The sequence below is a fragment of the Oryctolagus cuniculus genome, chromosome 18, assembly GCF_051225735.1.
Source record: "Oryctolagus cuniculus isolate XC-2025 breed Fujian yellow rabbit chromosome 18, ASM5122573v1, whole genome shotgun sequence".
Classification (NCBI taxonomy): Eukaryota; Metazoa; Chordata; class Mammalia; order Lagomorpha; family Leporidae; genus Oryctolagus; species Oryctolagus cuniculus.
In genome coordinates this window covers 60331565-60353484 of record NC_142884.1, presented here as the reverse complement: position 1 = coordinate 60353484, position 21920 = coordinate 60331565, and the positions used below count along the sequence as shown (strand labels likewise).

The following is a 21920-nucleotide window of genomic DNA, read 5'->3' as shown; positions in this document are numbered from 1 at the left end:
GGGTGAGAGTTCATGGCGCAGAAACAGCTCGCTCCCCTGCCCCCTCCCTGGCACAGCACGCAAACACCTGCTCCAGCTGGAACAGCCTGGGGGCCCTGGAATCCTGGAAATGGCCTTCAGACCTGTGTCTAAGAAACTCTTACGGGTGGCTGTGGCTTGGAGACTCCAAGTCCACTAGGGAGGCCACAGTCAGTGTCCCCGCCCCCTCACCCCCTCGCCCCCTCGCCTTCAGCTCGTGAGCGACACGGCCTTTCCCAGTTACCGAACCACATGGAGCAAGAGCGTTAACCTTGCCTTCGCCCTTTGACCGAGAAATTGGGTCTGGGAGGCCATCCAAAGCACACAGAACCCGTTTACAGTGAGTGTCCTCCAGCCTTGTTGACAACAGCCTCACCCCAACACAAGCGGAGGGGACGGGGGAAGAAGGGGAGAGTGGGGACCGCAGATAAGCCACACTGCGTATCTTAGTGCACTGCCACTTACTGGCTGTGTGATCTTCAGCAAATCACTTCGCTTCTCTGAATCTCAGTGTTTCCAATCTCTACAAATTAGCATACTTATCTAATTGATTAGTACTTATCTCTCAGGGTTGTAGTGAAGGTTCATGTAGGTAAAGCACTTTATTTTTTTTTTTTTAATGTATTTATTTATTTGAAAGGCAGGGTTACAGAACAGAGGGAAAGACAGAGCTTTCAAACATTGGTTTACTCACCAAATGTTCATGAGAGCTGAGGCTGGGCCAAGCCAAATTCAGGATCCTTGAACTTCATCCAGGTCTCCCACACGGGTGGCAGGGGCCCAAGGACTTGTGCCATCTTCTGCTGCTTTCCCAGGTGCATTGGCAGGGAGCTGGATCAGAAGTGGAGCAGACAGGGCTCAAATCGGTGCTCATACGGGATGCTGGCCTTGTAGGGAGTCTTAATCTGTTGCGCCACAGCGCTGGTCCCTGGTAAAGCACTTTAAACATGACGTGGCCCGCTGTGTGAGCTATTGCCACCAGCACTTGAGAAACAAGCTTGGGACCTTATCTCACTCTGTATGACTCTGACTTTCAAAATAAATAATTCAATCTTTTCAAAAAAATTTTTTAAAGATTTTTATTTATTTGAAAGGCAGAGTTACAGAGAGAGATTCAGAGAGAGAGAGAGAGAGAGAGAGAGACAGAGAAAGAGACACACAGAGAGAGATGTCTTCCATCTCCTGATTCACTCCCCCAAATGGCTGCAATGGCTGGAGCTGGGCCAATCCAAAGCCAGGAGCCAGGATCTTCTTCCAGGTCTCCCATGTGGGTGCAGGGGCCCAAGCACTTGGGCCATCTTCCACTGCCTTCCTAGGCCATTACAGGGAGCTGGATGGGAAATGTAGTAGCCAGGACTCAAACTGGCACTCACATGGGATGCCAATGTTGCAGGCAGTGACTTAATCTGCTTTGTCACAGCACTGGCCACAAATGTCTAATCTGAGAGAGAGAGAGAGAGAGAAAGGCTGAGGTGTTTCAACGACTTGAGAAAGGTACAATTTGAAATTCTGCATTGTACATGATGTGATTAGTCATGGAGGGTACACACTGAAATTCTCCAAAGATATCCACAGTGACAGCAGGTGGGACTGTGGTTAGCCTGGGGTTGCCAGGTCATCTGCAACCTGGGCTGTATTTTACCTTTTACTCTTCTCTGTATTTTCCACATTTTCTTTAGTGAACATTACTAGAGATTTCACAGTGTGGGATTTTACATTTTAAAATTTATTTTCATTTTGTTTGGAAGATGGGATGGGGGGGATGAGAGAGAGAGAGAGAGAGAGAGAGAGAGAGAGATCTTCCAGCTGCTAGTCTACTCTCCAAAGGCCCTTGACAGCTGGGGCTGAACCACCAAGACCAGGAGGCTGGAACTCCATCTGGGTCTCCCATGTGGGTGGCAAGGACCCAAGTACTTGAGCTGTTACCTACTGCCTCCCAGGGTGCACATTAGCAGGAAGCTGGAGTTGGAAGCAGTGCCAGGACTTGAACCCAGGCACTCCGATATGGAACGCTGGCACTCCAAGCTGGGCAGGACCAGGGCAGGAGGGACTAGCCGCTTCCTTGGGCCTGGAGTACAACCCTCTCTGTGGAGCACCTGTCTCCTTCTTCTGGGACCCCGTGGGCGCTGGCTGCATCCACAGGATCATGGCACCCGGCCATGGGAGGGGAGGTGGCTGCCTGGGCTCTGACAAATTGGCTTCACCACCCACACTAAGCACCCTGGAGTGTGTTCTTCAAAGCGTGAGCCAAGCTGGAGGGTGGAGGGTAGGGGAACAGGGGTGTTGACGGCACCTGTCTCCCCTGGGGGCCAGCCACGAGGGACTTCCCCACCTAGCTGGGAGCTTCCTTGGCCAGTTCTGTGAGGGCTTCAAGGGCCAGGCCTGCCAACAGCTTGCTCCACTCTTGTCACTTCTCCGCAGGGAAGTGGCAACCTTTCACCCGGCCTGTAGGGGAAGTGATTGTACCAGGGTGCCCAGGACAGATGTGGGCCCCGTCTGGTGCTCACCCAGGTTCAGGGGATGTTGTAAAGGAGCCAGGTCATCTGGGTGGCCCTGGTGTGAAATTGTCTTCCGGGTCAGAATCAGCTCCCAGAAAGCCAGTGTGCTATTTCCCAGTGTCTCTTGGTAGAGTTTTCTCGAGAACATTCCTAAGTTTTTGGCTGAATAAAGGGAAAACAGGCGATGCTATGAGTGACGTTGATCCCTGAGCCTGGCCACTGTGAGTCCAAGCTGACTTCATTGCTCCCCATGTGAGCTTTCCAAGCCTCAATTTTCCCACCTGTGAAATGGAACTACAGGGTTGTTGTGAGGATGAAAAGTTAGGCGTGGTGGAGTACACCACAGGGCGGTAGAAACGGTTGTTGGTGTATCTTCCCACGTTTGTGGCTATTTTACAGTTTGAAAAAGAACGTTGTAGGCGGGCATTCGACTGGGCTACCATTCTGGAGGCTACCATCCTGTACCACGGCGCCTGGCTTTGAGTCCCGGCTCTGCCTCTGATCCAGCTTCCCGCCCGGGAGCACCTGAGAGGCAGCAGTGATGGTGAAGGCAGCTGGGTGTCTGCCACTCACGGGGAGCCCGGGGGGGGGGGCTGCAGGCTCCTGGTGTCACCTGGCCCAGTCCTGGGTGCTGCAGGCATTTGGGGAGTGCTCCAAAGGATGGAAGATCTCTGTCCCGCTCTCTCAAATAAAATAAGTAAAAATAAAGGATCTGGGCCGGCGCCGTGGCTCAATAGGCTAATCCTCCACCTGCGGCGCTGGCACCCTGGGTTCTAGTCCCGGTTGCTCCTCTTCCAGTCCAGCTCTCTGATGTGGCCCGGGAGGGCAGTGGAGGATGGCCCAAGTGCTTGGGTCCCTGCACCCACATGGGACCCAGGAGGAAGCACCTGGCTCCTGGCTTCAGATCAGCACAGTGCCAGCCGTGGCGGCCATAAGGGGAGTGAACCAATGGAAGGAAGACCTTTATCTCTGTCTCTCTCTCACTGTCTAACTCTGCCTGTCCAAAAAAAAAAAAAAAAAAAAAAAAAAAAGGATCTGAAAAATAAGTTGGAAAACATCCTATCCTCATGGATGGGTTAATATTGTTAAGAAGGTGACATCTCAAACTGAGCCAGAGAGTCAATGCCACTTTTTAAAAGATTTGCTCTGTTATTTAAAAATTTTTTGAAAAATTATTTTTTTAAAGTTTTATTTATTTGAAAGTCAGAGTTACAGAGAGACACAGAAAGGGAGATCGGCCACTGTCTGGTTCACACCCCAGATGGCTGCAGCGGCTAGGGATGTATTTATTTGAAAGGCAGAGAGAGACAGAGAGAGACAGAGAGAGAGACAGAGAGAGAGAAAATGCTTCCATCTGCTGGTTCACTTCTCAAATGCCTCCAACAGCTAGGGCTGGGCCAGGCTGAAGTGAGGAGCCAGAAACTCCACACAGGGTGGCAGGGGCCCAAGCACTTGAGCCACCGTCTGCTGCCTCCCAGGAGTATTCACAGGAAGCTGGACCAGAAGCGGAGGTGGAGACCAGACTCAATCCCAGGCACTCCCATATGCGAGGCAGGTGCCCCCACATGGCTGCACCACAACCCCTGCCCCTTCTTTCTGTTGTTGCATCGGCCTTCCCAGGGACTGGGCAAGCTGGGCTGGGAGCCGGGGTGGGGGGACAGATCGGGGGAGGCGGTGGTGGTGATCTAAAACCCAAGAGGGGGCTGGCGCCGCGGCTCACTAGGCTAATCCTCCGCCTAGCGGCACCGGCACCCCAGGTTCTAGTCCTGGTCGGGGTGCCGGATTCTTTCCCGGTTGCCCCTCTTCCAGGCCAGCTCTCTGCTGTGGCCCGGGAGTGCAGTGGAGGATGGCCCAAGTGCTTGGGCCCTGCACCCCATGGGAGACCAGGAGAAGCACCTGGCTCCTGGCTTCAGATTAGCACGATGCGCCAGCCGCAGCACCAGCCATGGCGGTCATTGGGGGGTGAACCAACGGCAAAAGGAAGACCTTTCTCTCTGTCTCTCTCTCTCTCACTGTCCACTCTGCCTGTCAAAAACAAAAACAAAAACAAAAAAAACAAACCCAAGAGGGCAGGCTACAGGCAAAGCCAGCCAAGGGCTTGGACCGTGGCTTCCCCGAGAGTGTCAGGGAGGCCGGGGGGCTCCCACAGGACACCCAGGCTGCCCTTCAGACCCTCACAGAGCTGTGCTTGCCAACCCTTCTGGGCAGCCCCAGACTGGGAAGTGATTTTAAGATGGAAGAAGCCCATGCTCAAATGACGAGGCCCCTCACATCCTCCAATTCTCCCATCTCTGGACGATTTTTTCCCCAGACTGCATGACTGGAGTCCGTGCCCCCCCCAGGCCAGGGGGCATTTATGGAGCACTGATGTGGGCAGACACTATTCTGTGACCTTTCCATGCAGAGCAGCCATGACAGAAACCCTATCACTGGTCCCATTTTATGGATGGGAAAATTGAAGGAGACCAACAGCTTGCTCAAGATACACATCCAGGAAGCAGTGGCACTGGATTGGAACCCTCTCTGACTGTGTGTGTATGAGACGGATGCTTGTGGGAGGAACTAAATTTGGCCTTGGGTATATGTGCCCTTAGCTGTGCTGAGGGGTATCTGCTAGGGCTTGTCCCTGCGGCTGGGTCCAGGTGTGCATATCTGTTCCTGCAGCGCCCCCTTGTGTCCACCCTCTTACACTGCACACAGACCCTTCCTGCGATCCACCAGACTGGGTGGCGCCTGCTGTTTGCTCCTCTCATCTGGCTGCTGGGTCCTCTGGGCAGGGAATCAGCCTGTCAAGGACACCCTGGCCGGCAGAAGGGGAGCTTCCAGCGAGTGTTGGGGCAGGGGCCCCAGGCAGGAGGAATAGAGACGAGAGAGGCTCGGAACCCTCAGAGGCAGGCGTGGTGCCAGTCCTTTCTCTCTGCCTGCGTGAACAGCATGACATGAGACAGGGCTGGCTTGAGACGGCTGGCTGAGGCCACATCAGCAGGTTTGGCTTCCCTCTCCAGGGACCAGTGACAATGGTGACGCTGAAGCCTGGGGTGTCCTCACTCCCCCATGCCTGCCAGGCCTTGGGCACCCTCGGGTTTGGAAGACAGAGCCCCTTTTCATATCCAGTGTGGCCCAGACCAGAGCTTGGGTCTCAGCACCTCTCCTGCCAGACCCCAGGCTGCCCTCTCGCCTTCGCATCTCATCAGTCCCCAGCTGGGCACGGGTCTTTCCTCGCTCTCTGCTGCCACCCTCATCCTCCAGTCGCCCTCCTGCACATGACAAACGTGTTTGCATCCCACCCGGTTACGACACTTGCCAGCTCTCCCACGCCTCCAGGAGCCTGCCCTTGCTGATCTCTTGGCCACACTGTGTCTCCCAGCACGTCTCACCTACCTGGCCTTTGCTTCTGCTGCTCCCTGTGCCAGAACACCCTTCCCCTCCCCACCCAGTCCGGGTAATTGCTTAGGTCTCAGCTTGGCGGCCCTTCCTTCCTGTCCCTCATGGCCCCGTGCAACTTACAATCGGTACCCTGTCCACTTGGCAGGCTCTTCAGAAGCTTGTGCGGCCAAATTTCCCCAGTGAGAGGAAGCAGATGAGAACAGGGCGGGTTCAATGCTAAATAAAGAATTTGAACTTGTCCAAAGGGGAACGAGAAGTCGCTGTGAGCTTTTTTTCTTTTCAAACTACATATTTGAGAGAGCAGGGAGAGACAGCGAGCTCTCTCCACCACCAGTTCACTCCCCCAAATGCCCACAACAGCCAGGCTGGGCCAGGACGAATCCAGGACCCCAGAACTCCATCTGGGTCTCCCATGTGGATGGCAGGCTCCCAAGGGCTTGAGCCATCATCTACTGCCTCCCAGGGTGCACATTAGCAGGAAGCTGGATAGGAAGTGGAGCAGCTGGGACTCGAACCACCACACTACAACCTCCACCTCCACCCGCCGAGCTTTCGAGGGAGGACAGGACAGGACGCAGAGCCCTTCGGTCACCATGTCCCTGCTTGCTGTCCTAATGGACTTTCCGGAAGAGAACGGGTCCCAGCTGTGGATTCTTTCCCTGTAACCGTCAGCCATCAGGAACTTGGGGTGACCGAGGCAGGGTCCTGGTGGGCACTCTGGGAGCTGTGCCGAGCGCCCCCACCTGGGAAGGGCGGAGCCCAGGCACTGGGGTGCGGAGCACGTGTGCCAGGACCTGAGGGTCAGAGCTGTAACCGGTGACGTCCAGAACTGCTGTGTGTGTCTGCTCCGTCTTGTGCAGGGGCCAAGTCCGGGCAGCAGAGGAGGAGACTCTACCGGCCTCCGGCTGCAGCCGCTGGAGGCCAGGGCTCTACCGCAGGCTGGATGCCTCCAGGACCCAGTCCCCTCCACTGCGTGACTCTGCCTCCTGGCCAGAGCCGACAAAACCTGTGGCAAACTGAGCAAGACTTCAGCACTGAAGGGTTCCAGTCCAGCGGCCACCACTCACATACTCTGTGTGTCACTCATCAAACGTCCCCTCCCTCCAGGTTCTGCCCCCTCCCTGTGTGAGTGACAGAGTAACCCTGGCCCCCGGGGACAGACATAGACAGTGCTAGCCCAGGGTGGACTGTGTGCTACCGTCTACTGATACGGATTGAGGACCACAGGGCCCAGAGAAGGCAGGGCGGGCTTCCTGGGGGACTGGGTCTTCCAGGGATCTTGAAGAATGAACAGGAATTTGTCATGAGGCAAGAGGAAAAGGGGGAGGGAGGAGCTTGTGCAAAGGCCCTGAGGTGCAGAAGGGCCCTGCGCCCACGTCGGGGGAGAAGGAGGCTGGCTCTCCGCCACACTTTGGATTGGCTCAGCCAAGAAGGCCCAGGCCAGGGCCGGCACTGTGGTGTCACGGGGAAAGCTGCTGTGTGCAGTGCCGGCATCCCAATGGGGAGTGAACCATCAGATGGAAGACTCTCTCTCTCTCTCTGTAACTCTTTCTTTTTTATTTTTATTTTTTAAAGATTCATTTATTTATTTGAAAGTTGGAGTTACACAGAGAGAGAGGCAGAGAGAGGGAGAGAGAGAGGTCTTCCATCCTCTGGTTCACTCCCTAATTGCCTGCTACAGCCGGAGCTGCGCCGATCTGAAGCCAGGAGCCAGGAGCTTCTTCCGGGTCTCCCATGCGGGTGCAGGGGCCCAAGGACGTGGGCCATCTTCCTCTGCTTTCCCAGGCCATAGCAGAGAGCTGGATTGGAAGAGGAGCAGCCGGGTCTTGAACTGGCGCCCATATAGGATGCCGGTGCTTCAGCCCAGGGTTTTAACCCACTGTGCCACAGTGCCAGCTCCTGACTTTCAAATAAATAAATAAATCTTAAAAAATAAATAAGAAGGCCCCGGCCTCACCTCAGAGCTCCTCGGGGGCCTTCCTGCCCTGCTGCTTCTGGTGCCACTGCCGGGCCTTGCCGGGGAGCGTCTCTGCCCAGAACCGCATCCGGGCCTCCTTGGGCTTCTGGCTGGCCCGTGGCACCAGCCCGATCTCCAGGTACTGCTCCGACTCGTTGAACTGGGGCCAAAAAGGCAGCCCCTTGCCGTTGGGGTCCCTGGGTGGGAGGAATGAGCCAGGACCAAGGCCTCCTTGTTGGCCCCTGTGGACTCATCTCTGCGTCCCAGGCCCAAGGCCAGCTGTGCCTGTTCCCTCACTTACCCGGTCCGGGCAAAGTGGGCCCACTGGGCCATCATGGTGAGGCTCAGCTGCTTCTCCTCCTCTGTGGCTTCTGGGAAGGCTGATGGGAGGGACAGACCTGGGTCAGGGCCAGCTGGGGCCTGGAGGGGACCCGAGGGCTCCTGGTGCTGACCCCAGACCGCTGTTCAAGCCCCGCCGTAGCCTGTGGGGTGAGGCAGCCTAGGGGATGCATATCTGTCTGTCCATACATCCTTACCCAGCAGGGAGCTCTCGTCTGTGAGGAAGGGCCCCCCAAACATGAAGGGACTCTCGGCCCCGTGGTCAGCCTTCACCCAGTCTGGCTTGATCTTCTCAAAACAACTGGGCCGATGCTGGAACTCATAGAAAAAGACGGGGCTGCCGGAGTCTGCAGAGAGAGGGTGGCTTGGGAGTCGGACACCCGCAGCCTGCTGGCTTTCCGGGCCTGACGGCACAAGCTCGTAATACATCAAGGATGAGGACAGAAGCCAACAGCAGCCAGCACTGGAGTGGAGCGCGCTTCCGTGTGCTGCGTGTGATCACTCATTCAATTCTCACGGTGGCCCAGAGCTCAGGGCCACAAAGTGCACAACTCGGAGTTGTCCAGGGCTGCGGCCAGGTGTGGAGGAAGCGAGACCTTTCTCCCAGGAGGAGCTCTGAATGAGGACAAGGCTCGCGGCTCCAGTGACCCCCGGAGAGCCATGACAGGTGCGGCTGGGGGACCCCTGACGAGTCGCTGCACCTCTCCGAGCCCCTGTTTTCTCCCCTGCAAATGGATCTGCTGGGGACAGCTCTCAGGTCCACGATGCTGCCACTTAGACCAGGAGGGGGCACTGGGGGAACTTGTGCCCTATTAGAGCTGTGCCACCACCTATGCCGTCCCAGCTCCCACACCAAAGTGGGAAGCACAGGGCAGGTGGCTGGGGACAGGCTTACCTAGGAGGCTTCTGGAGAAATTGAAGACGGGGAAACCGATGATGATGTCACCCATCAATTCCTGGAAGGCCTGGCGTCTGCCTTGTGCGCCTGAATCGCTGTCTAGGTATTCATCAATGACGGCAGACATCACCTCGGACGGCACACCCTGGGGCGAGAGGGCAGGAGCAGGCCTGCTCCGGGACTACGGCAGACCTCCCCAAGAAGCTCCTGGCCCTGGCCTCCGGCACGTGGCACGGCTCCCCTTCTGGGGGCCAGCCACCTGCCCCCCAGCCTCCCTCGGACCTCTAGAAGGGAGGTCCTTATCCCTTATTCCTCTGGGTGGGATAAGATTAGAGTTGGAGTCAAATCCAGGCTCTCTGACCGCTTCGTGGCCACGTGACCTGAGACAAGTGGTTAAGCCCCTCTGAAGGGTGGTCCCCATTGGGCAGGGGTCTTGGGCAGCCTGTGTGGAGTCCCCAGTGAGTCATCAGTTGAAATTAACTGAGGAGTGGAAGAGAAAATGATGCGGGCTCCCATCCCTCCTGAGAGCGGTGGTGAAGCTGCGTGAGTGGGGAGGAAGTGTGCGTAGACTGAGCACCTCCTGGGTACCAGCTCCCTGGCAGACTCCCCAGATGCAACGCGTATGCCTCCTTACGACAGCTCAGGTGAGCGGAAAGCAGCGTTCCCGTCTGCAGCAGAAGGCACGGGCTCAGAGGGGATGGGATAACTGGGCGGTGGCCTGGGGCTGGGGTCTGACTCCAGCTCCATCTGGCTCCACGTCAGACAGTATGATGGAAATGGTGGAGGCTCTGGGGTCAGGTAGAGTTGGCCCAAGCTCTGCTCTGCCTCATCAGTTTGTTCATCTGTAAAATGGGACTGATGAACGTCCATCTGTCATAGAGCCCCAGTGAGGACTGAAGGAGCTGACTCCTGCCCCAGTGCTCAGCGCGGCACGCAGGAAGTGCTTCCTAAGGGCAGGCTCTGCAGTGACAGTGGTGATGATGAGTTTCCCTTTGAGAACCGTGTTGATTCACATCCTGGGGGGTTCCTGGGTGGGCCGTGGGGCTTGGAGGTAGGTGGGCGGCCCTGGGTGGGGAGGGGCACTGCCTACCGCGCTCCTTCTGCCCTCTTGGTCTCACCAGATAGGACAGGAAGGGCTTCACGTGGGCCAGCAAGTCCTCCTGGCTCATCCGCTCCATCTTATCCAGGAACCCCCAGGCCTGCAGGGACACCGAGGCCTCTCAGTCCAGCTGACCACTGTCCCCACCCCCGCTCCCAGCCCTGGGCCCCTGAACTCAGATGGAGCCAAGCATCACCCAACCCACAAGGCCTTGCATCTGAGAGATGGGCCTCGAGTTGGCAGCACGTGGGGTGGGGTGGGGGCCGCTGGGGATGGCAGCATGAAATTCCCTGGGCATGAGGTCAATGGCAGCTCTGTAGAGAACAGGGAGCTAGGCTCAATGTCTAAAAACAGTTTTGACTTAGTTCTTAGTTTCATTTTATTTGAAAGGCACACACACACATGCACACACACACACACACGTGCACACGCGCGCACACACACACACATACACATCTCCATCTGCTGGTTCATTCCCCAAATGCCCACAGCAGCCAGCGCTGGAGCAAGCTGAAGCCAGCACAGAGCTCTGTGTGGGTCTCCCACAGCGCACTTGAGCCAGCCTTGACCACCTCTCAGGTGTGCATGGGAGGGAAGCTCGACTGGAAGCAGAGGAGCCAGGACCCGACCCTCTAATACGGGATGCGGGTGTAGCAAGCTGGGTTTTCTCTGCTCCACCAAATGCCCACCCTTTGGGCAACATTTTCACAGCAGGGCATTAAGACCCAAGATGCTGCAGGGGAAATTAAAAACGTCAGATACTGTTTGACACATCGCAGCTTTCGGAGCACAGTCTCTGGAGTCTGGGTTCAGATCCCAGCTCTGGGCAGGCGTTTGGCCCAGTGGGTAAGATTCTGCTCGTGACATTTACAGCCTACATTGGAGTCCCCTGGTTCGAATCCCACCTCTGCCTCCAATCCAACTTCTTGGTGACGCTCACCCTGGGCAGCAACAGGTGATGGCTCAAGTCCTTGGGCCGGGGGCATCCTCGTAGGAGACCAGCTGAACTCTGCACTTGGGGCTTTCACCCGGCTCAGCCCCAGCCACTGCAGGTATTAGGGGAGTGGAGCGGTAGATGGAAGATTGCTCCTCTGTCCCTGTCTCTCTGCCTTTCACATAAGTAATAGGGATAAATACATTTTAAAAATTTACTTCAAAGACAGAGTTACAAAGAGAGAGGGAGAGAGAGAGAGAGAGAAAGAGAGAGAGAGAGAGAGAGAGAGAGAGAGAGAGAGAGAGAGAGACTTGAGAGTCTTCCATCTGCTGGTTTATTCCCTAAATGACTGCAAGGGCTGTGGCTGGGCCAGGTTGAAGTCAGGAGCCTGGAGCCTCTTCTGGGCTCCCACGTGGGTGCAGGGACCCAAGTACTTGGGCCATCTGCCGCTGCTTTCCCTGGTGCATAGCAGGGAGCTGGTGTGGAAGTGGAGCAGCCAGGACTCAAACTAGCACCCATTTGGGATGTTGGCGTTGCAGGCAGAGGCTTAACCTACTATGCCACAGCACCAGCCACAATAAATACATTTTTAAAATCTCAACTGCTCTTTTTTTTTTTCTTTATAAATTGGCAACTTGAACTTACATGGAAACACAAGGGACCTAGAGCAATCAAAATGATAGCTGCGGCTTGAGTCTTGTCTTCATAAAAAAGATACATGGGAAATTCAAAAAGCTCATGGGAAATAAGGATGATGAAAAAACCACGCCTGGTCTCAAATGTTTTGTGCTAAAATAAGCTGATCTTTTAATTCCATTTTCCATGAGCTTTTGTGTGGAGTCCTAAGCCCCTGCTTCTCAGAGAGTGACTTCATTGGAGAGTCTTCACTCAGTGATGTTCCCTGCCTTGCTGGCTTCCCTGCAAAACCTTGAAGCTGCCCAAATGCCGGCATGGAGGACCACGAGGCTGGGCCCTACGTTGTGTGATTGTGGGGCTGGTGTTTGGCACAGCGTGTAGCTTGGGAGGGAACTCTGGCACCTCTGTTTTCCTTCCCTTCCCTTCCCTTCCCTTCCCTTCCCTTCCCTTCCCTTCCCTTCCCTTCCCTTCCCTTCCCTTCCCTTCCCTTCCCTTCCCTTTCCTTTCCTTTCCTTTCTTTCCTTTCTTTCTTCTTCTTTCTTTCTTTCTTTCTTTCTTTCTTTCTTTCTTTCTTTCTTTCTTTCTTTCTTTCTTTCTTTCTTTCTTTCTTTCTTTCTTTCTTTCTTTCTTTCTTTCTTTCTTTCTTTCTTTCTTTCTTTCTTTCTTTCTTTCTTTCTTTCTTTCTTTCTTTCTTTCTTCAGGCAGAGTGGACAATGAGAGACAGAGAGAAAGGTCTTCCTTTACTGTTGGTTCACTCTCCAGTGGCCACTGTGGCCAGCGGCATCGTGCTGATCTGAAGCCAGGAGCCAGATGCTTCTCCTGGTCTCCCATGCAGGTGCAGGGCCCAAGGACTTGGGCCATCCTCCACTGCACTCCTGGGCCACAGCAGAGAGCTGGACTGGAAGAGGAGCGACCAGGACAGAATCCGGCGCCCTGACCGGGACTAGAACCCGATGTGTTAGCGCCGCAGGCAGAGGATTAGCCTATTGAGCTGCGGTGTCAGCCTTCTTTCTTTTTTTAAAGATTTATTTATTTATTTGAAAGTCAGAGTTACACAGAGAGTGAAGGAGAGGCAGAGGGAGAGAGAGGTCTTCCATCCACTGGTTCACTCCCCAGTTGGCTGCAATGGCCAGAGTTACGCTGATCCAAAGCCAGGAGCCAGGAGCTTCCTCCAGGTCTCCCACATGGGTGCAGGGGCTCAAGGACTTGGGCCATCCTCTACTGCCTTCCCAGGCCATAGCAGAGAGCTGGATCAGAAGTAGAGCAGCCAGGACTTGAACTGGTGCCCATATGGGATGCCAGCACTGCAGGCTTTACCTGCTACACCACAGCGCTGGCCCCAGCACCTTGGCTTTCAATCCAGCTTCCTGTTACTGGACCCGGAGGCAGCAGATTATGGCTCAAGTGACCATATCTCCATCCACGTGGGAGACCTGATGAAATTCCGGGCTCCTGACTTTGGCCTGACCCTGTTGTAGGGTCTGTTGTAGGTATTCAGAAAGTAAACCAGTGGTTGGAAGATCTCTCTCTCTCATATCTGTCACTCTGTCTTTCAAGTAGATGAAAATGAGTAAATAAAGATTTAAAAAATCATTAAAAAGAAAAGATGCCTCTTAGGACAGCCACATCCCAGAAGCAAGAGCTTCCAGTCTAAGTTTCTGCTAACCAGCACTCTGGGAGGCAGAAGATCAAGTTCAGTAGATGACGTCACCCACAGGGGAGACCCGGATGGAGCTCCAGGCTCCTGGCTTCAGCCTGGTCCAGTCCCAGGAGTTGTAGGCATTTGGAGAGTGGACCAGCAGATGGAAGACCTGTGTCTCTGCTTTTCAAATAAAATGAAAAGAAATAGAAAAACATTGAGAAGGAATTGTTGTGAACAGGGGTGGAAGAGGAAGAGCGAAATAACAAGATGCTTGGGAAGAAAGCGTGCTGTTGGCCTTCTTGTGTGGCGCTCTGTGCACCTGGAGGGGATAGGAAGGCAAACTGGCCCCATGAGGCCCCCGGAGGCTGGACGCCGTCTGCAGCCTGAGTCTTAGGTCATCTCTCACGCACAGCCACAAGAACCAGCTTCACAGAGCCTGATGCACAGATCCAGGCAGGACCATGCTACACACCAGCACTGCCTGCAAACCCACTTTGTGCAAAAGCTTGGTCCCCAAGCAGAATACACCGGCTTTGCGACCCTGAGCAAGCCCCTCAAGCCTGTCTGAACCTCAGCTTTTCCAGCCACCAAATAGGAGGAATGGCAGTGGCCGAGGACACTCACCCTGGGGATGAGCCAGCCAAACTCGTGGTTGTTGAAGCCCAGGAGGAAGGGCACGGGGTGGAACTGCCTCTCCTCCAGGAGCTCCTGAGGGCTTTTGGGAAAGAAGGTGCCATCAGAGGTGTAGGTCGCGTAAAAAAAATTCTGCAGAAGAAAGCAAAGCAGGAGGCCCCCACAGTGAGGACCCAGCCTCAGGGATGGGACCCCAGGGGCCACTCAACCTCATGCCCGAACGGCTGAGGCCGGAGTGGGAGAGGGGGGCTGGAGATCACAGGGTTGGGGGTCGGGGCCATCCGGAGACCTGGCAGCTGATGCTTCGGGAGAAGGCAAGCCCTGCCCTTGGGGGGCGTGTGGCCCTCCCTTCCTGCCCCCAGGGTGGCTGACTGCCCCCCAGCCCCCGCAGGAGCTGGACAGCATCCCAGCCAGGGAGGTGGGCCTACCGAAGCCTTGGTCGGGATGAGCTCCTCTCCTTCCTTCTGCCGCAGGCATTGCAACAGCTCGGCCGGGGAGGTGGCGCTGCAGGCCAGGGAGCTCGCGATGCTCTGGGGACACACAAAGAGCCTTGCCTGCCTCGCTGCCAGCACCCCACCTTCCAGCCCCCGGCCCGGCCCCCGGTAGAGGGAGGGTGCATCCTTTAGGATTTCCTATGCCTGGCCCTAGACCTTCCACCACCTGAGAGAAGCCCACCCTGCTCCAGCAGCCTGGGTGGTCCCCAGGGACTGTGTCTTTCCACACACACCCTCCTCTCCTTTATAGCAAACCATCTCTCTCTGGGTGCCGGGCTGGCTCCCCTCTGAGGCTCTGAGTACGCTGTCTTTATCTGGTTGCCAGTGTTCCCAGAGAGCAAGACAGCATGTGTAGGAGGGCTCCCAGTGGGGGCTGCAGTAGGCCCAGGAGTGGTGGGGGACACTGAGGCTGGGGCCCAGGAGTCCGTGGCAGGGGAGGCTGGAGGGACGGCTTCTGGCCAGCTCACTAAGCCGGGCGGGGCATGCGCAACCAGCAGGACTCCACTTTAGCTCAAGGACAGAGGGGTCAAGCTGTGTTTTTCTTAGGACTCAGGGGAGGCGGGGAAGGACTTAGAATCTGTGGCTGAGACAGTCCGTCTGGGCCACCACGGCGCAGGCCACAGCACAGGTGTGGGGGCCCGGGGCTGCTGTACAGACACAGGCAATGTGCTCATGCCGAGGTTCCTGATCATCTGGGACTCGTCTTGGGGTGCGGTGGGTTAAGCCGTGGTTCATGACACTGGCATCCCATATCAGAGTGCCAGTTCGAGTCCCGGCTATTCTACTTCCGATCCAGTTCCCTGCTAAGGTGCCTGGCAAGCAGCAGATCATGATCCAAGTGCTTGGGCCTCTGTTAGCCACGTGGGAGACCCAGATGGAGTTGCTGGCTCCTGACTTTAGCCTGGTCCTGTCCCAGCTGCTGCGGCCATTTGGGGAGTGAACCAGCGGATGGAAGATTTGTCCCTTCCTCCCTCCCTGTCACTCTGTCTTTCAAATAAACAGATGATTTTTAAGATGCCCAGTCCACTCCTGCACCTCGGCATGGACCCAGCCCTACCCCACGATGCTCTCCCTCCCCACCACTGGCCTCTCTTGCCCAGACCCTGTGAGGCCTCCCAGGTCACTCCCTCCAACCCACCTTCCGCTCCAGGCGGCTCAGTCGTGTCAGTGCCCTGCTCCTTCCTGCCCCTGGAGAAGGTCCAGATCCCCGGGCGCTGCCTCTCACTTCCTGCTCTGTCCCTAATCTGCTCCATGCCCCAGCTGATGGCCGCTTCCAGGGCTGTCACTCTGTCACGCCCGCAGCCTTTGCTGGTGCACTTTCCACTCTGGGGCCCTCTGGGGCTCCGTCTGCCTATTCCTCACACTGCCTATTGGTGGGGGTCTTGGGTAGGAATCTGGAGCCCAACAGATGTCTCAAGAGTGCTCCTTAAGACCCCACCCTCATGGTCTGCTCGGTGGTGGCCTCCTCCGGAAGTCCTCCCTGACTGCCCACCCACCGGATTGCACCAGTTGTTTCCTCTGGGGTGATGCTTCCTTCCTCCTAGTGGGTCCCTCTCTGCCGAGTGGGAGCTTCCTACCTGTGACCGCCTGACTCTGGGACTCCAGGGTAGGGTCGGGAGGTAGTCAAGGGGTCAGAGAGAGAAGGACGTACAGACCTGAGCTCTGGGCCATGGGTCAGACTCCATCATCCCTGGCATGCCGATGACCCCACTCTGGGCAATGGCTCTGTGGAACAGCCCTGTGGCCATGGGAGACAGAACCTGGATGCAGAGGACACAGCCGTCAGAGGAGCTGGGGCCTGGGCACACCGGGCCCTTCCAGCCCTGGCCACCCCCTGGCAGCTCACCAGAGCAGAGACAATGGTGCCCCCAGCAGATCCGCCAAAGATGGTGACACTGCTGCGGTCCCCTCCGAAGGGGCCGATGTTGCCTTGCACCCAGTGCAGAGCGGCCACCACGTCCAGGAAGCCCTGGTTGCCAGGCGCGTGCTTGTCCCCGGTGCTGGGGGCAGAGTGCAGCAGCAGCAGTCGGTCTTTCAGGTTTGGGCTGCTTTGAGGCCGCCACCAGGACGCCTGAGCCTCCTCTGGCCCCTGCGTCTGGCCTGGCTCTGAGCCACCATTGTTGTCCACACGCTAGGCCTGGGATGTGGGAGGCCCAGCTGGGCAGACGGCTAGGTTGTCATTCCCTGACCCCATACCTGAACGGAACCCTGGCTGCAGCCCAGCAGCGACACCCTGCCCAAGGGGCCAAGTTCACCGTACAACTGGAGCTTGGGCTGGGGAGGAGCGTCAGGGAGCACTCCTCCACCGCCAGCAGCAGGGGCTAAGGGTCCTTCCACTCAGATTCTCAACTCCAACCCTGGGTCCCCAGCGCGTCCTCAGTGCTGCCCACGCCCTCTGCTGGGCCAGTGCCTCACCTGAAGAAGCCCAGCATGCCCAGGCGGTACTGCACCGTGACCACCACCACGTCCCCGTAGGCAGCCAGGGCTGAGCCGTCCTGGGACGTGGCGGCGCCCACCATCAGAGAGCCACCGTGGATCCACACCATGACCTGTGGGGGCAGCCACCAGCTGGGACCCCAGCTGCCCACCCACCAGCCCAGCGCATCCATGGGACCTCTGGGATGGGTTGGGGACAGGGAGGGCAGGGAGGGCAGGGCAGGGAAGAGCTGGGTGGGTGGACAGGGCCCTGTGGGCTACAGACCGGCCTCCCGGGCCCTGCAGCAGCCTCGGCGGGGCTATAGACGTTGACAATCAGGCAGTCCTCCGAAACAGGGAAGATCTGATGCTCCCCATTGACTGTGAACCTGCCGTTGTTCATTCTCTCCACGTCCTGCAGGCACCTGTAGCCAAGGTAGGGGCCAGGGCCAGCTGCTCAGCCCCCTACCCCCGCCATAGGACCCCGCCCACCACCTGCTCCACTACTCACATGGGGGGTGCGCGGCTGGCATCCCGCACGCCCTCCCAGGGCTGGGCCGGGCGCGGGGCTGAGAACCGGTTGGGCCCCAGTGGGGCCTGGGCGAACGGGATGCCCAGGAAGACGTCCACCAGGCGGTCAGTGCCCTTCACGCCCACTCGCTGGCCTCGCAGGCGGCCCAGGGCCGTGTCCACTTCTGGCTGAGCTGTTTCAGGCCCTGAGGGGAGCAGGGGGACCATGGGGTAAGTTGCGGCCTCCACGGGGGTCGGGGTGAAAGGTGGATTGTCCATGCGACAGGCACGTCGTCTGTGCTCATAGCGCCTGGTTCACCAAGCTCTGTTCAGAACGCTTGGCGCGTGACACTTTGGTGAACCTTCCTGGTGAGCTGTGAGTCTGGCCCTGTGGGCCCCTGGCTTCCTCCTCTGTGGGACCCCTTCCTTCACCACCATCCCCTCTGGGCCAAACCGCACCTGCCAGTGGAATGAGGGCCTGGGAACCTGGAGCTGGCCTCTTGAACACAGATCACTCATCCGCTAAGGTCCAATGAGTACTAATGAGTACTCCTTTTTTTTTTTTTTTTGACAGGCAGAGTGGACAGTGAGAGAGAGAGACAGAGAGAAAGGTCTTCCTTTGCTGTTGGTTCACCCTCCAATGGCCACCGCAGCCGGTGCACCGCGCTGATCCGAAGACAGGAGCCAGGTACTTATCCTGGTCTCCCATGGAGTGCAGGGCCCAAGCACTTGGGCCATCCTCCACTGCACTCCCTGGCCACAGCAGAGAGCTGGCCTGGAAGAGGGGCAACCGGGACAGAATCCGGCGCCCCGACCGGGACTAGAACCCGGTGTGCCGGCGCTGCTGGGCGGAGGATTAGCCTAGTGAGCCGCGGCGCTGGCATGAGTACTCTTTATTCTCTGTCTTCTAAAGCTTTGACATTGGGCCCAGTGCTGTGACACAGCAGGTTAAGCCGCTGCCTGCAGCGCCAGCATCCCATATGGTGCTGATTAAAGTCCCAGCTGCTCCACTTCCGATCCAGCTCCCTGCTGATGCGCCTGGGGACGCAGTGGAGGACGGCCCAAATCCTTGGGCCCCTGCACCCATGTAGGAGACTTGGAAGAAACTTCTGGCTTCAGCTTGGCTCTGCCCTGTCTCCCTCTCTCTGTGCAACTCTGCCTTTCAAATATATTTATATTTTTTTAAAGAAAGCTTTGACATGGGGGACCTTGCTGAACTGGAGGAGCTGCCCCTCCCAGGGCTGGCAAAGTCTTTAGATAGGAAACCTGGCACCACACCCACCACACTGCACTGCACAGGGGTGGGTGAGGGGTGGGGCAGCAAGGCTGTTAAATGCAAATAAATCACAGGGGCGCCCCAGCAGCCCTCCTCCTTGGGGCTCTCACACACCTGGCTACCCTCCATCTGCTCTCCCCACCCCAGGGCCTGGGTCCAGATAGCTGGGGACTGCCCCATGCCCCAGAGGCGGAAATAGCCTCCCTGACTCCCTGAGGCAACTCTAAGCCTAACCCAGCAAACCACGGGGTGGGCGCGCTCCATGTGTTCCCCTGGTTGCCTCTGCTCCCCTGGGTGGCCCTGGGTGGCTGCTGGGCCTCCTGTTCCTTGGGAACTGTGGGGCAGCTTCCTCTCAGCACCATCCTTTGCACATGCGCTTGTCACCATGACCTGACTGAGACCGATCCTGGGCCCTCAAAGTATCAGGACAATCCTGTCCCCGAGCGGGGCTGTTCTGGGGGGTCAGACACGATAGCATGGGCAGAGCTCCTGCCCAGAGTGGGGCACAGCCGTGGCAATCCTTCGCTCTGGACTGTTCCTCTGGAGGCCCCCCCTCGGGTCTCAGTGCCCACTCACTCTGACAACACTCCCTCCCACCCCCACCCCGCCCCGGGTCCTCCCTTCCGGCAGTGTCTCACCTGTGGCCTTGACAGGAAGTGCCAGGAACAGACAGGCCACCCAGACCAGGCCTCCGGGCCGGGCTCTGACCACTGCCTCCATGCTCCTTGCAATCGACTGTGGGCAGAAGCCGCGGAGGGTAAAAAGCAGTGCCTGCCCTTTGGCACGATCCATAGCTCTCTGAAGGGCCAAGTTTTGACCTGCACGGCCTGCACCACCTGGCTGGTGGCCAGGCCCGCAGCTGAGGCCGATGGCCAGGCCGAGGCAGGGCAGGGCTGGGACGGTACCTTGAGGGGCCCGAGGATAGCACAGGCCTCTGTGCTGAGATCCCAACTCTCCCGACTCACTGATCTCCGTGTGCACCTCACAGGGTGCCCCCGTCATTGACTCACCACTCTGAGTGCGGCCACAGCCCAGGGGTGGGGGCTGGCACTTGGTCTTGCCTGGCAAAGGTGTGCCTGGGACTTGAATCAGGAGAGGAGGAACTGAAGTTGATTAAAAAAAAAAAAAAAAAAAAACCACGGGGCTGGAACTCACACAGTACAGAATTAATGATGTGAAGTATGCAGTTCTGTGGGCTTTAACGCCGGTGTTGTGCAACTGCCACATCTCTCTGCCTTGTAACCATTAACTACTAAGCCGTCACCTCCGTTCCGCCTGTTCTAGATTCTGCATGGAAGTATCTGGCTCCATTCACTTGGTATAACGTTTCTGATCTTCACCCGAATTGTAGAATGCGTGAGTACTTTAAAAAAATATTTTAGTTATTTGAAAGACAGAGGGTGAGAGACAGAGGGTGAGAGAGAGAGAGAGAGAATCTTTCATCTGCTGGTCACTCCCCAAATGCCCGCAACAGCTGGGGCTGGGCCAGGGCGAAGCCAGGTTTCCCACATGAGTGTCAAGGACCCAAGTACTTGAGCACGTTCACCTGCCACCTCCCAGGGCGCACAGTAACGACAGCTGACATCAAAGGTGGAGCCGGGACTTGAACCTTGGCACTCGGAGATGGGACGTGGGGGTCCCAGTCGCCAGCCCTTGCTCATTGGATATTTAACACCTTGAAAAACAGCCTGTTTTCCACTGGGGCCGAGTCATGTTCTTCCAAGAACCTCAGTAGCCCTGCCCCCGGCGCCAGGACTGTGGCTGCCCAGGGTGGGTGTTGGGGTCACTTCCTCATGGAGCCCCACTCTCCTCGAGGCTCAGCAAGTGTCAGGGCAGACGCAAGACCCTGCCCCCCCGCCGTGAGACCGGGCAGCTGAGCTGCGTGGGTGGGGGCGGAGGGAGACCTCCTGGGTGACTTTGTTGCAGTTCCACCACAGCTCTGGACCTCGCTCTGTAAAACTGGTGATGGAAGAGAGGTCGTGGGGCGCAGGAAAGCACGAGTCTTGGAACCAGTGCCAGCAGAAGCCTGGCAGGGGGTCTGTCTCCTTGCTGGCTTGGGAGACCCCACCCCAAGGGAGGGCAGGACTCAGCCCTGGGCCTCAGCATCAGGAACCCAGCTGCCCCAGGTGGAGAAGGGTGGGGGAGGGGCAGGAGGCAGGGCACGCTGTGCCAAGATGGCAGGTCGTCTTCCGGGGGCTCCCCAGTGCCGGAGAGGAAGGCCTGAGGACGGAGCTTCCCTCCTGCTGAGAACAACCAGGGTGGCTTCCCGAATCTTCCTCCGCGGCTTTCCTGGGGCTGGCAGAGGGGCCCTGCTTTTCAGAGCTGCCCTCTCCCCAGCCTGCTGCCAAGTCGCAACCCCGCCCACCTCCCGGCCACACACACACACACACACACACACACCCCGGGTTTCTGTGAACCCTGACCTTCTTGGAGTTCTTAGCTCCTGGCTGGTGCCTGCTTTCTGCTGAGCCTGCCTGGCGGATCTCAACACATCAGGCTGAGTGACAGCAGCCAGTCACAAAGGCTCCCGTCACAAGCGATCCCATTTGTACGCTACTGTAGAGAGGGGTGACCACGGCAGCAGGAAGCGATTCAGTGGTTGCCAGAACCCGAGAGGCCGACGGCAGACTCCAAAGGGGGCATTCCAAGGGGCATGAGGCAACTTCAGGGCGCGACGGAGCCTTCCACAGCTGGTGTGGTCCCCTGCACGGCCTGTATATTTACTCCAGTTAGCAAGTTGCACACCTCAGATGGCTCCAATTAACCATATGCTAACTTTTTAAATGTTTATTTTCACCTTTCTGAAGGGCAGAGCCACAGAGAGATAGACAGAAAGAGCAATCTTCCATCCACTGGTTCATTCTCCAAATGCCCACAACAGCCAGGGCTGGGCCAGGCCAAACCCATGAGCCTGGAACTCTATCTGGGTCTTCACATAGGTGGCAGGGGCCCAAACACTTGAGCCATTTGCTGCCTCCCAGGATGCATTAGCAGGAAGCAGAGGAGTCTGAACTCAAACTGGCACATTGATACGAGATGTTCCCTTCCCAAGGGGTGGCTTAACTCTCCATGTCGCAACACCTGCTATTAATAATATGTAAATTAACCCACAATACAGCTGTAGTCCTGGGAACCTATTTTGGAGAATTATACTGTACATATGCAGAACTGAAAAATGTACAGT

The 21920-nt window shown here is 57.1% G+C and overlaps 1 protein-coding gene across 2 annotated transcripts; it reads right to left on the bottom strand.

Moving 5' to 3' along the window:
* Positions 1–1083: 1083 nt before the first annotated feature.
* On the bottom strand, positions 1084–19475 carry CES3 (carboxylesterase 3). Of its 2 annotated transcripts, none has more exons than XM_070062586.2 (14): positions 19375–19475; positions 17462–17666; positions 17237–17375; positions 16951–17084; positions 16382–16535; positions 16191–16295; positions 14470–14571; positions 14033–14173; positions 10216–10296; positions 9095–9242; positions 8397–8546; positions 8162–8240; positions 7861–8057; positions 1084–1459 (listed from the first exon to the last, which is right to left on the bottom strand). In XM_070062586.2, the coding sequence occupies exons 1-13, from the start codon at positions 19454–19456 to the stop codon at positions 7862–7864; spliced, it is 1716 nt and encodes a 571-aa protein (XP_069918687.2). In that variant the 5' UTR covers positions 19457–19475; the 3' UTR covers positions 1084–1459; position 7861. The 2 variants fall into 2 exon arrangements, with proteins under 2 accessions (XP_069918687.2, XP_069918686.2); XM_070062585.2 differs by lacking the exon at positions 1084–1459 and adding an exon at positions 7438–7702.
* Positions 19476–21920: the final 2445 nt, after the last annotated feature.

Coding starts and splice junctions, on each gene's coding strand:
- CES3 (XM_070062586.2), bottom strand. CDS start 19,456: ATGGAGGCAGTGGTCAGAGCCCGGCCCGGAGGCCTGGTCTGGGTGGCC. Junction 16,296..16,381: donor GCACCATTGTCTCTGCTCTG/GTGAGCTGCCAG, acceptor CTCTGCATCCAG/GTTCTGTCTCCCATGGCCAC. Junction 8,547..9,094: donor TTTCTCCAGAAGCCTCCTAG/GTAAGCCTGTCC, acceptor CTCTCTCTGCAG/ACTCCGGCAGCCCCGTCTTT.